This window comes from Euleptes europaea, chromosome 7, assembly GCF_029931775.1.
Source record: "Euleptes europaea isolate rEulEur1 chromosome 7, rEulEur1.hap1, whole genome shotgun sequence".
NCBI classification, from domain to species: domain Eukaryota; kingdom Metazoa; phylum Chordata; class Lepidosauria; order Squamata; family Sphaerodactylidae; genus Euleptes; species Euleptes europaea.
In genome coordinates, this window is record NC_079318.1 from 84,652,715 (window position 1) to 84,666,423 (window position 13,709).

Consider the following 13,709-nt stretch of genomic DNA (forward strand, 5'->3'; position numbering starts at 1 on the left):
GAGTCGGCTCTGAGTGCAGCAAAAGTGGTTTCGCTTATGAGAGTGCGACAGCAACCGGAGTCAATTAATGCTTTGACGGGGATTTGTGGGCCACCGTTAAGTTGTTGTAAAACTGCATCCACGTAGACGGTGGAGTCCACTTCTTTGATTTTGGTAGGAGCATTCGGTTTGATAGGAAGATCCTGAGAGGTCTGTGGAGACGCTCCATTCACCACAGACCGGAGCCGTTTTTTGACAAGTCGAGGGGAGATTCCAGGTTTAAGGCTGGAGAAATCCAAGGATTTTCCTCATCCGAAGAGGGAAAGTCGTCCCCCAATGGGGCACTTGTAATCCGAGACCCGGCGGGGTCGTTGGTAGTAGGCAGGGAGGCTGGGTCCCCGGCATGGAGTGCAGAGGGTGTGGGTCTTCCCGGAGCTGCGCTGCGGGTGGCCGCGGTGCCTCTGCGTGGTGGACGACCTCGGGCGCGGGTTGTCGTGCTGGGACGAAATAATTCCTGGCGGCGTGGGCAAATGGCTGCAAAGTGGCCCATTTCTCCGCAAGTAAGACAGGCACCCCTCTGAAACCGGGCTTCACGTTCCTGGGGCGGACGTGGGGGATTTCATGGGACGAGCAGTGGTGCCTTGGGTTGAGGCTTTTGGGTGCCTTTTTCCTTGTGCTTTTGGCGGACGAGAGAAATAAAGCGTCGGCGGCTTTCCACTTCCTCGGCTAATAGGATCCAGTCTTCGAGGGTATCGGGATCGCCTCGCATGTAAGACCAGTTCAGAATGTCAGGATGCAAGGCTTCCCTGAAATGATGGATCAGGGTGGTCTCGGGCCAACCTACAATTTTACTTGCCAGTCGTTGAAATTCATCGGCAAATTCTCGAACTGTAGCAGAGCCTTGTTTTAATTGTAAGAGTTCCGTTTTGGCTCTTTCCCCCAGGAAGGGGTCCTCAAACCTCCTTCTCAGGGCAGTCATGAAGTTGTTGAGGGAACGAATAGCACGAGAGCGGGTGTCAAACTGGAGGACCATCCAGTCAGCCGCTTTACCTGTCAGAAGGGAAGCTACGTAACGCACCCGGCTATCTTCCGTGGGGAAGAGTTGTCCTTGTTCTCGCATATAACTGTCCACTTGATGCAAGAAACAAGGCAAAGTCTCGAGAGATCCGTCATACGTAGTCCTCAATTTGAGTTGCTTCCAAGGGCCGGGCGCAGGTTGACCCGGTTGCACGGGTGGTCCGGGTGGAGGAGCAACAGGAGCTCCAGGAGGCAAGGGTGGAGCAGGCACATTAGCGGGTGGTTGCACGGGTGGTCCGGGCGGAGGAGCAACAGGAGCTCCAGGAGGCAAGGGTGGAGCAGGCACATTAGCGGGTGGCTGTACGGGTACCCCCTGACCCGGTATCGGAATGGGCTGTCTCTGAGCTATCAGGGTTTGTTGTAATTGCCTGTTCTCTTGAAGCATAAGTTCCATTACTTCCTGGAGTTGATCAACACGGTCGGAGAGCTCCCGATTCTGGGCTCGTAAGAGATGAACCTCCTCACTCGGGCCACCAGTAAGATGAGGCTTACTGGTCCGGAAGCTTGTGGCCCATTGAGAGCTATCCCCATATAAATCCTCGTCTTCAGACTCTCCTGAGTCTCGACGTCGGTCAGCCAAACGGCGTGCGCGTTGGGTCGCGCGCGACGGGACAAACGCCGGGGAAAAAGACAGACCCGATAGCCCTAGTACATTGTCCTTGGGGCGCGTGTCCACGTTCGCCAGATTCCTAATCCTTGCTGCAGCCGCCCTGGCTGCTTCCGCAGCCTCTCTCTCTCTTGCGACCTTAGCCGCTTCGGCGGCTTGCTGATCCGCAAGAACTTTGGCGTTCTCAAGTCTTAGGGCAGTCTCTGCCGTAATGCGCGGCAAAAGTTCTGTCTCCAGGAGTGTGAGTAGGGGCCGGGTTCCCCGCCCAGCAGAGGTTGTACTCGAACCGCCAGTGCGGGTGCCTCGGTTCCAAAAGTCGAGGTCAAAACTTGAGCCAAGGTGGCTACCGGGGTGTCCTTTGTACATTCCACAAGGAGAAGAGTGGTGCTAATAGCGACTCGCTTGGCCTCAGCCTGACAGCTGGCTGCATCCGGGATCAGGGAAAAACCCTCCGGCGGGGCTCCCGCCATGGTAGAAAAAGTTTCTCGAGAAATAAGATTATCCAAAAGTCCAGTTAATATTTGTAAATCCTCAGTCGCCAAGCGGGCATCGTCCAGTAATTGATCCAAGTCCTGAAGATCTAGACGAGCATCAGTATCCTCCGACGTTAACATCCAGAGACGTCCTTTAAGAGATTGCCACTGTTCCTGTACCAGTCCCCTCAAGCGGCAAACCTCTCGGGTCGTCCGGAAAAGTTCAGCGATTAAGTCTTGTAACAGAGTAGGATCCTCAGAGAAGGGCTCCAGGGTGTAGATCACCTGGAGAGCTGCACAGCTCCCATCCAAGTGGCAGGCGAACCCCCCTGGGCTCCAGCCTGGCTAGTAGAATGGTGAAGAGAAGTTGATAGCTGTCATAATGTCAGCCCTTGGCCCACAGAACCAGAAATCACCACAAAGTCAGATAGAGTCCAAACAGATGGCTTTTACTGGTCAAATAGGCATACAGTGCAAACGAATAAAATGACAGCTATGAGAGACTCACTAGCTGGGAGATATTATAAGGCAGGAAAGGCGGGAGATTACACGCACAGGCTGAATACAGTTTCCCAGGAGCTGGGTTCCCAGGCCTAGGTATGCGACCTTGGGGGGCAGACAATACAGCGCAGAGACAGAGGCAATAACGAAACCGAGATAGCAGCCTGACACATAACTTCCATTCTTCATAGAAAGGTTTTTGATTTGACGTTAGGTTAGCGGATTTTATTAATCTTTGGCACTTTGACATATACACGTACATTTACTTATTTTATAATAATAGGGAGGGGGATGTGGAATGGTATAGTATAGCCTGATCTTGTCAGATCTCGGAGCCTACCAGCTTCTGCCTAATCAAGTTTATCCTGGCTCAAGGTGAATTTTGTAAAAGCACAAGCAGCACTTTAATTGTGCTTCTGAAAAAACAAATCCCTTGCTATGTGAGCATTGGGAGAGAAGGGAGGGTAGAGGAATGGACAGACTGGGGAAAAACATTTTGGAAAGTTTGTGCAGGTAGCCCTTTGCTGTGTTAAAGGATAGTGGTGAAGTTAGTACCTGGCTGGGGAGCTACTAACTTTACTCCTAAAAAGGTTAAGGTGTAGCATTAATTGCGCCAAGATGTCAGATTAGGAGCACCCTGAATAAACGAACTCTGAAATAGGTATATAGGTGTGAAAAGGTGGCTGGTTCAGATATGCCTGAAACACGAGTTTCTTCTTTAGCTTTCCAGCAGGGAGAAAGGAAAAGTCTAGCAAAGGAACTAGTCCCAGTTGAACAATGGACATCCACACCTCGCTGGAAAAGAGGTATTATGTGCAGAGGCCCAAGGAACAAAGCAGGGCCCAGTTGTCCCCTCAAGTCAAGAGAAAACTTCTCAGCCTCTGTCTCTCAGCCTCTCTACTTCACTGAAAAGCAGTAGACACCATACTTCTTCCGCAACTTGCTGGGGAAGCCAAAACTGCGGATACCAGGATCAGGGAGACCTCCACAGCCAGTGCGGGGAGTGATAATTGGGTAGCGCACACTGCCGTCATCTAGCCAGCCTCCATCACAGCGATCCAGCTGGGAGAACTTCCATGCTGCATACAACTGCCCAACCTTGGCGATGGTGGCTCCATCCTTCTGGCAGGCCAGGGCAGCCTCCTTGAAATTCAGGTGGCCCCGGATGAAGTAGACCCGACCTGGGAAGAGGAGAGGAAAAGAGCCAAATTAGTCATTGTTCTGCATGGGGTGGAGGTCTGTCAGTTTAAATGTACACAAGGGCCTGTAGGAGGATTGCCCTCTTGGTCACAGAGATGAGAAGGGAAAGGAAGGAGCTTCTGGAACCTGTTAGTGATGGAGAAATGGGAAGTGTATTACAACTCAAACACCCAGCCTCACAACAATCCTGTGAGATAGGCCAATAGTAATCCTAGGGTTGCCAGCTCTGGGTTAAGAAATACCTGGAGATTTTGGGGGTGGAAACTGAGGAGAGCAGGGTTTGGGAAGAGTAGGAACCTCAACAGGGTATAATGCCATAGAGTTCCCCTTCCAAAGTGGCCATTTTCTCCAGGTAAACTGAACTCTGTCACCTGGAGATCAGTTGTAATGGGTAGGGTTGCCAACTGCCAGGTAGTAGCAGGAGATCGCCTGCTAATTCAACTGATCTCCAGCCGATAGAGATCAGATCACCTGGAGAAAAATGGCCGCTTTGGCAATTGAACTCTATGGCATTGAAGTCCCTCCCCTCCCCAAATCCCACCCTCTTCAGGCTCTGCCCCCAAAATCTCCCACCGGTTGCGAAGAGGGACCTGGCAATCCTAGTAATGGGCTATAGCAGAAAGTCTCCAGTTAGTGAGAACTAACCAGTGGCCTGGTACAGAAGCTTAACCGGCACTCAGCACTTGCCCGTCCACATACCTTTCACAGCGGAAGAGAAGCAGAAGGCATCAAACCGATCTTTTGACTTGTCCTTGGCCCCGTAGCTCCGGACACCAGGGAGAAGGAGACGGCCCCCGCAGGGCTCCCGGGAGTTAATGATGGGATAGTGGACAGTCCCTTCCATGACCCAGCCTGCATTACACCAGTCCAGCCCTTCAGTCCATGCTAGGAGAGAAAGAAGTAACAGACTGGGTGCAAAGTGGTTAAGTGCTCAGTGCCCACAGATGTTGGAACAGCTGTAGAGCCAAACCTCAAACTCAAGAGGGTCCCTAATTCACCCCACCCTCCCCTGCTGCCCTGCTTCTTGTGCATCAAGGATCATTGTGCAAAAAGGATTTATTGGTCCCTGTCTCCAAAGAGGCCAGGGCGTCGTTGTTGGTTCTTCCTCCATTTTATTCTCACAACAATCTTGTGAGGCAAATTCTGCTGAGTGAGAGTGGAAGAATGAGGATTTGAACGTGGATCTCCCCAGACGCAATCCAATTCTAATGTAAGTGAGCAGACGTCTCACAGAAAGGTGGAGCCATCGGAGGCAGAAAAGCAACACGCTTGAGATGAAATTCTAGATTTATTTATGTATTTAAAACATATCCCACCTTATCTCCTCAGACCTTAGATGGTTAACCACGCATCAACCAAGTTGTAAGGCCACAAAACGTAACGGTCCAACTGACAATATTTTAAATATTAAATATTTTAATTTTTAATATTAATATTAAAACACAGTATTCCAATGCACAGGCTACAGACTTTTAAAACGCACAAAATTAAAATCCCACCCATTTGTAAACACTCCGAACTGAAAAATATTCAGAATTAAAAAGATCCCATCTTGATCATTTTGAACTAACCAGCCAAACCTCTGGCTGCAGCTCTCAGGTTATCATTTAAGTCAAGTTCCCCGCCTCTAAAAGGGGAAGGGGAAGACCCTGGCTGCAGAGAGGGAATCTGTGGGTTGGTTACCTTTGTAAAGCTGTCCATACGTGGCCAGCCTGGAGTCCTGCCCCTGACATGCTTGTTTGGCCTCAAAATAGTTGAACCTGTAGCGCCCGTGGCTGGTCTGGTAGGGAAAGACAACACCTGTACGAAAGGGAGAGGATGTGAACGTTCTGTGGAAAGTGACGCGCTGCAGGGCGGGGTTTGGGGCGGGGAGGGACTTCAATGCCGTAGAGTCCAATTGCCAAAGCAGCCATTTGCTCCAGGGGAACTGATCTCTATTGGCTGGAGATCAGTTGTAATAGCGGGAGACCTCCAGCGAGTCCCCGGAAGTGTCCTTGCACCTGGATGTCTCCTTCTTCATGGCAACATTTGAATGTTACTTTTCGCCAGTGTACTTACATGGCTGTTTTTGAACATTTTCATTCTCATTGCCATTTCTTTTGAGTACACTGTTGCCCGGTCCAAGGCACAGGGGCATACTCCCCTGGTTATTTAATTTGTAGGTGTTCTATAGTCGATGGTTGGTTTGTTGTTGTGTAATCGTTGTGTACATATGTACAATTAGAACATCATATTTCTCTTGCAATTTGTATTTGGGTGCTGTTTTTTCCCATAGTCCCTGGAAGTTGGCAATCCTATGGGCCAACCAGCAGAGATATAGGAAGATGCAAATGGTGAGGATTGCACCCATTATCTTCACTGCCACTAGGTTCCCATTTACCTGCCCCCAGCTCCAATTTCCTACCCTCAAGGTAGTGAGGAGCATATGGTTGCCAGGTCCCTCTTCGCCACCGGTGGGAGGTTTTTGGGGCAGAGCCTGAGGAGGATGGGGTTTGAGGAGGGGAGGGACTTCAATGCCATATAGTCCAATGGCCAGAGCGGCCATTTTCTCCAGGGGAACTGATCTCTATCGGCTGGAGATCAGTTGTAATAGCAGGAGATCTCCAGCTAGTACCTGGAGGTTGGCAACCCTAGGGGAGCAAGAGAAAACATGGCCCATGCTAATGACCATAGAGACCAGGAAAGGCAGCCTAGAGCATCGCCCAGAAGTGACATCACATCCTCCCCAAACTCTGCCTTCCACAGGCACCACTCCCAAAATCTCCCAGTATTTTCTGGGGCAATATTGGGAATCCTAACTGTCACTGGGTTGCTCCTAGGCCATTTCAACAGCCTTTTCAACTCCTGACATACCTTCACTGCAGCTCCTCAAGCAGCAGTTGGAAAGTCATCAGTTGGAAAGGTTCTAGCTTTGGGTTTCCTGCCCTGTTGGATTGGACTAGGCTTATGACTATGCTTGCCATGCCCCCCACTCCTGTTGCCCACTGCTGCTCGGAGCAATGGCGCAAGAAAAAAAACATTTAAAATCCATCAGCATCCTCTTTGCTGTTATGTCAGTTCTGGGCTGTGCTAGGAAACACTGGAAACGCTATGGTAACTGAGATTCCAGCAATTCCTAGAACAATCCTACATCACTTCCAGGTTTTCCTCAGAAGGGGCATAGCAGTGCAGAGAGCATTGCGCCCCCCATTTTGCCGCCCACAACCCTGCCAACAGTTGCCTGGCAACCCTACTTATGACCCCTTCCGACTATATGGCTTTGTGGTCTGATGATAGAAGAAGAAAAAGAAGAAGGAGGAGGAGGAGGAGGAGGAGTTGGTTTTTATATGCCAACTTTCTCTACCACTTAAGGGAGAATCAAACCAGCTTACAATCACCTTCCTTCCCCTCCCCACAACAGACACCCTGTGGGGCTGAGAGAGCTCTAAGAGAGCTGTGACTAGCCCAAGGTCACCCAGCTGGCTTCATGTGTAGGATAGGGTTGCCAACTGCCAGGTAGTTGCAGGAGATCTCCTGCTAATACAACTGATCTCCAGCCGATAGAGATCAGATCAGCTGGAGAAAATGACCCCTTTGGCAATTGAACTCTATGGCATTGAAGTCCCTCCCCTCCCCAAACCCCACCCTCCTCAGGCTCCGCCCCAAAAATCTCCCACTGGTTGCAAAGAGGGACCTGCCAGCCCTAGTGTAGGAGTGGGGAAACCAACCCAGTTCACCAGATTAGCCTCCACCGCTCATGTGGAGGAGTGGGGAATCAAACCCTGTTCTCCAGATCAGAGTCCACTGCTCCAAACCACCGCTCTTAACCGCTACACCATGCTGGCTTCATAAAGCAGCTTCATGCTCATCTAACTGCCAACTAACTTCATGCTCATCTAACTGCCAACTAACTTCATGCTCATCTAACTGAGTTTGCTTCCAGGCATGTATGTGCCAGAGAGAAATGTGGCGGCTGTTCCTACAGAAACTGGCCGGGCCGGGCCTTACCGTCTAATTGCAGCACAAGAGACAAGCTCTCATCTTCCAGACCATTGATCAGCTGGCAGCGGTAACGGCCGTCGTCATCCAGAGCCACGTTGGAAATGGTCAGAGATGCGTCATAGCGGTGGCTGTGCCTCAGGCGAACCCGGCTGCCCAGCGGACCATAGGTTTTATGATGGACCCCATTGGTGATCAGGATGACGACCTCCATATATTCAGCTGGCTCCACCTTGCTCCATCTCACCTTATAATTATGGGGTAGCGGTGCCTGCAGAACACAGGGTAAGGTGGCAGTAGCCCCTCTCTGGGTGTGCACAATCTTGTTTATTGGCTCCAGCAGGTGTTGGAGAGGTGGTGGTGTTGCTGAGAAGAGAAACCGAAAGGTAGGGTTGCCACCGGCAGGAGGTTTTTGGGGTGGAGCCTGAGGACGGGGTTTGAGGAGGGGAGGGACTTCAGTGCCATAGAGTCCAATGGCCAAAGCCGCCATTTTCTCCAGGTGAACTGATCTCTATCGGCTGGAGATCAGTTGTCATAGCAGGAGATCTCCAGCCAGTACCTGGAGATTGGCAACCCTACAGAAGGGCCATTACAAAGGCTATTGTTAGAGCTGAAATGAACTGGGCAGAGCGGAATTCCCAGGCAAATTCTTAAACTTCATTTTGCAAAAACAAAAAATCTAATTTATTTTCTCCTTATTTGAGTTGCTTCAACCTTCTGAAGAATTATGGCTTCTGTTGGACATTTTTGTGTATGTAGAGAGTGGTGTGGCTTGTTGTTGGTTTTTTTTTTAAAAGGTATTGAATTTAATAATGTTTATGGTGCCCTCCAAGTTGCACCCTTCTAAGTCCACTGTCATCAATGGCATAATTCTGCTTTAGAATGGTTAAAGCTTAAAATGTTAATTATTTATGCTATTCCCTTAAAATTCACCAGGGGTAAAGTATTTCAGCCCTTTATTTAAAAATGCAACCAGACACAAAACAGCTGCTAAGTTTGGTTTTTTAAATGCTGCTCTGGAAAACTGGCAGCCATTTTCATGCTTGTTTCCACTATGCAGAGAAGGTAGCTGGGGCATCTTATTCAAGGGGCTTTAAAATCAGACCCCTTTTGTCCAATTTACTTGAAACTTGGAGAGTCTTTATAAGAGAGGGAGGATAAGGTTCCATGATGTTTTAATACCATTTGGTGAAAAAAAAGCTCAGGAAAATCTGCAGTTTTTCCCTGCATGGAAAACACTGGGCAGACATGTCAGAAATGTAAGCAGACGATAATGTTATGACAGACAGCTGGGTTTGTCAGAGCTGTCAAAGTAAGGACAGATCAGGAGCATCTGATCTGATGCAATAGGTTGCAAGAGTTAGCAACAGCAGTTTAGACTGGTCAGAACCAGATAGAGCAGGTAGCATGACGCAATGCTATGATGAAGCAGCAGATGGTTTGATGCATATCTGGATGTAATATATGTATATAAGCAACTGTATGTTAAAGCTCAGTGTGGGAAGTATTGCTGGAGAAGTATTGCTGGATGTATTGTTGGAGAGTCACTGTAAATAAACTAAGAACTTTTATAGTAGCTGGAGTCTGGAAGATTCTTGGTGCTGGGGGCATACCGCGAGCTGCGCGACAAGACATATGATCTGCTCTCAATAAAAATGGATACCGAACCCAACAAATCTCATAATATAGCAATCTTTCCAAGACTTCTTGAAAACAATACACCTTCCCCTTAGGGGAGCCTGCCAATCCACTGGGCTGCCTGCACCCCTCAGCTGGTCAGCAGGCAAACGAAGGCCAGGCGGAGGGGGAGGTGTGCGATGCGTAAGCGCACGACTCATGTGACGCAGACACCCTAGCAATCTCCAGCAAAACTCTATGGAAACCATAGAGTTTCGGTGGAGATTGCTAGAGCGTCCACGTAGCTTCCGGGTAAACCTGGTTGTGATGTCGGCGTGTTGCGTGCCCCCAGCCATGCCCCCGCAAAGCTCCCGCGGGTGGAGCAAAGGGACCCGGCAACCCTACTTCCCCTTCTTAAATTATTATGTGGAATTAAAGCAATTATTTTTCCCCAGTGCACACCCCTACCACAGAAGCTGATCAAGCATGCCCATTTCCCCTTCCCCTTGCCAAAGACGCACCCTGTGGTCTCCGCTGCTGCACTCCACAGAGTTCACCAATGTTTCAAAGCCAAGGAAACCAGTCTAGAACATGGGGGACCCCATTCCCAACAAGTCCCGTCACATTGTTCATGTTATGATAATAAGGGCAGTGATGCCAGAAAATATCCAGTCTGACACTCTCAACAGGGATTTTAATAGGCCAAAGAGACAGGAAATATTTGCATCTTTCTTCGTTTGTTTCTCAGTTTCCCCCCCCCCCCCATATATCCCTCACTCCAAATAAAGTTTTATTGGCATTCATGGTGCCTTTTGTGTGAAACTTGAATATAAAATTTTTCTGCATTAATGTTATCAGAGCCCCAATTCTGAGGATTTTCTCCCATTCTGTGTGACTTCAAGCACATCTGCACAGATGTGTTGCAGCAGCATATAATAGATGCGTCATTTACAATCAAATTTTTTTACCGTCAAGTCACAGCTGTGCTTTACACAGATGTGTTTTAGCAGCATGCACTATATGCGTCATTTACAATCACCATTTATTTATTTTTGCCATCAAGCCACCATCTCAAGGTAAGAAATGTTCAGAGGTGGTTTGCCATTGCCTGCATCTGCTTCAAGATGCTGGTACTCCGTGGTGGTCTCCCTCCCAAATACTAGCCAGGGCCAACCCTACTTAGCTTGGGAAATCTGATGAGATTGGGCTAGCCTGGGCTGTCCAGGTCAGAGCTTTTACAATCACATACCAAGGTTAGGGTTGCCAACCTCCAGGTACTAGCTGGCGATCTCCTGCTATTACAACTGATCTCCAGGCGATAGAGATCAGTCCACCTGGAGAAAATGGCCGCTTTCGCAATTGGACTCTATGGCATTGAAATCCCTCTCCTCCCCAAACTCCACCCTTCTCAGGTTCCGCCCCCAAAACCTCCCGCCGGTGGCGAAGAGGGACCTAGCAACCCTAACCAAGGCGCATTTCCAAATTTTTCTTTTAAAAAGAGGGCCAGGGGTATTGCTTATAGAGGAGATTTCCAAGCAAGGTATTTCTTCCCTCATCATGCTACAATCATCTGGGATCTTGTGCAGATGCCAGCTTCATGCAGGCATTTCTGCTAGAAATCCTGAAGGCAGATGTGAGGCAACTCCTGGTGCCTTTTTTACTATTTATATCAGGTTATGAACAAAAACATGTTAGGATCTCTTTGCACCTGTGCAGTTTTATCCATACCTGGGTATGTTGGCCTTTGGTAAATGGCTGAACTACCAGAAAGAGAGGAAAGACAAAAGGATGCCAAGACGAGCAGATGGTGCATGCTTTGATAGTAGAGGAGGAACTTGCCTATGAAAAGAAGGGTGTCTCATTAAGCCGTGGCAATCTGGCAAAATCTTACCAGAACGAACTTAAACACACACATGCACACAGGCCAAAATACTTCACAGTTCCCCAGAATCCCAGCCAATGTATTTCACCTGACCACGTATTTCACATTGATCTCCAATACTGCTTTATATTCAATGTGATGGGCGTTGTGTTACTCAAAACCATGGGTGCCACGTACTAGATGGTATAATAACAATTAAGAGCCATCAAGTTGCAACTGACTTATAGCATCCCCTCATGGGGTTTTCAAGGCATGAGAAGAGCAGAGGTGGTCTGCTCCACTGCCTTCCTCTACTAAAAGGCATTGGACTGGATAATTCCTGCCTTCCTTCCATCTGTCTTCCTTGTTTCCCACATTCAAAACCACCTGGTTGTACAACAAAGCCTAAAGCCAACCCCTCTTGGAACAGACCAAGGGTCCGTCTACTTCAGCATCCTCCTCTTTCCAATGATGGGCAACCAGATACCTTTGGAAGTTCAGCATGAAAGCATGCTATTGTTTGCCACCATTATCTGGTATCCTGAGGTAGACTGCCTCTGAACATAGAAAAGCCATCCTTAGCTAGCATGGGTAATAACTGCGGATAGACCTGTCCAGCAGGAAACTATCCTTTATCATACTACTGGCTCAGAGGAGGGGGTCCATCTTTTTCCAAGAGTGGCCAGCCAGTTGCCTCCCAGAAGCTCACAAGTGTGGGGAAATATAATGGCAGTGATATGATGTGGACAGAATGGAGCGGGTGCAGAGGAAAGCAATGACGATGATCAGGGGCCTGGAGACCAAGCCCTGCGAGGAAAGGCTGAGGGACTTGGGAATGTTAAGTCTGGAGAAGAGGAGGTTGAGGGGGGACATGATTGCTCTCTTTAAGGATTTGAAGGGCTGTCACTTAGAGGAGGGCAGGGAGCTGTTCCTGTTGGCAGCAGAGGATAGGACTCGCAATAATGGGTTTAAATTGCGAGCGGAAAGGTACCGGCTGGATATTAGGAAAAAGTTTTTTACAGTTAAGAGTTGTTTGGCAGTGGAATCAGCTACCTAGGGAAGTGGTGAGCTCCCCTTTACTGGCAGTCTAAGCAGCGGCTGGACAAACACTTGTCAGGGATGCTCTAGGCTGATCCTGCATTAAGCAGGGGGTTGGATTAGATGGCCTGTGTGGCCCCTTCCAACTCTATGATTCTATGAGAGAAACCAAATAGGCACTGACCTGGATTTCCAGTAGATGAGGGTGTGGCTTCAGTTCCTTTGCCAACCCCCAATTTACTGTACCCAACCTGTATTGCCCACCTATTTCCCATATTGATACCTTTCTGTCCACCACCAACCCATTCTCCCACTCCTTGATTTTTCCTGTATTCCTTGAAAAACCTGGAATAAATTCTGCATGGCTTTACTTGGCTTGGATAATTCATCTCACTCAGAAATGGGGGTTCCTCATTTACAATCCACATTTTTGTTGTTTTTTAAAGTTTACCAAAATTACACTGATCTGATACTATCTACATACCACAAGACAAAAACCGGCAGAGGCAAAGACCACCAAATGAACAACATATTGCCATACCTGTCTACATAGGTGGTAAAATCTTCTAGAAATCTTGATAGGAAGACATAGGAAGATCATTGATGATACCAAACTTGTAGCTTCTCATCTCAGGGTCCAAAACAGGTCTAGGAATGGGTCTCCATGGCTCGTCATTCCTCTGTCTTGTGGCAAGTATCCCCTGGTGCATAGGTCAAAAAGAGAGGTCACCTCTGCCAGTGTGGTGATTCATGAATAAGTAACCTTCTAGCCTTCTGCACGCTCACTGGCTATGTCAACATTTGTTGTGCCTCATGGAGAAGATTGTAAGGTGGAGTCATCAGCCTTGGAGATCCTGAAGGATAATGGCCAAAGTTGATGTTCTAAGCTCTTGAGGCTGGTGAAATTTTGTTCCTCATCCTTAAACAGAGAGCTGCCACCTTGGCTTCTTTTCCATCCTTTCTTCCTGTCTCTCTCTCACACTCATCTTTCCCTGCTGTATGCAAGGTCTGGTAAACAGAGTATACGTTTCTCTGACGTCTCCATCCCTCTTGCCCCCAAGATGAAATACAGTTTCCCATTGTTCTGCTTGGCAAACAGCTCTGCCCTCAGCAAACAGGCCTGCCTTTATTCGCAGAGAATTCAGACAAAATATCAACACGGTTCCAACGCTGACTATTGGCGTTTTCCCTGAGCCTAAAGAGCTGAATGTTTAACATCTTGGTAAACAAATCCATGTAACGTTGTGGCTGCTTGAAGCCTTGGAGATTTTCCCACAATGCATCAGTTTAGAACACCACACGTTCCCAGATCCTGAAGCTGCATTCCACCCGTAATTAGACTTCTGATAAAGAGAAGGACAAACCAGTGTCCCCCATA

The 13,709-nt window shown here is 48.6% G+C and overlaps 1 protein-coding gene across 1 annotated transcript; it reads right to left on the minus strand.

Moving 5' to 3' along the window:
* Positions 1–3,475: 3,475 nt before the first annotated feature.
* On the minus strand, positions 3,476–12,901 carry HAPLN2 (hyaluronan and proteoglycan link protein 2). Its single transcript, XM_056853178.1, has 6 exons — positions 12,873–12,901; positions 11,161–11,271; positions 7,825–8,181; positions 5,521–5,637; positions 4,537–4,722; positions 3,476–3,818 (listed from the first exon to the last, which is right to left on the minus strand). The coding sequence occupies exons 2-6, from the start codon at positions 11,243–11,245 to the stop codon at positions 3,535–3,537; spliced, it is 1,029 nt and encodes a 342-aa protein (XP_056709156.1). The 5' UTR covers positions 11,246–11,271; positions 12,873–12,901; the 3' UTR covers positions 3,476–3,534.
* Between the last annotated feature and the right edge of the window lie 808 nt (positions 12,902–13,709).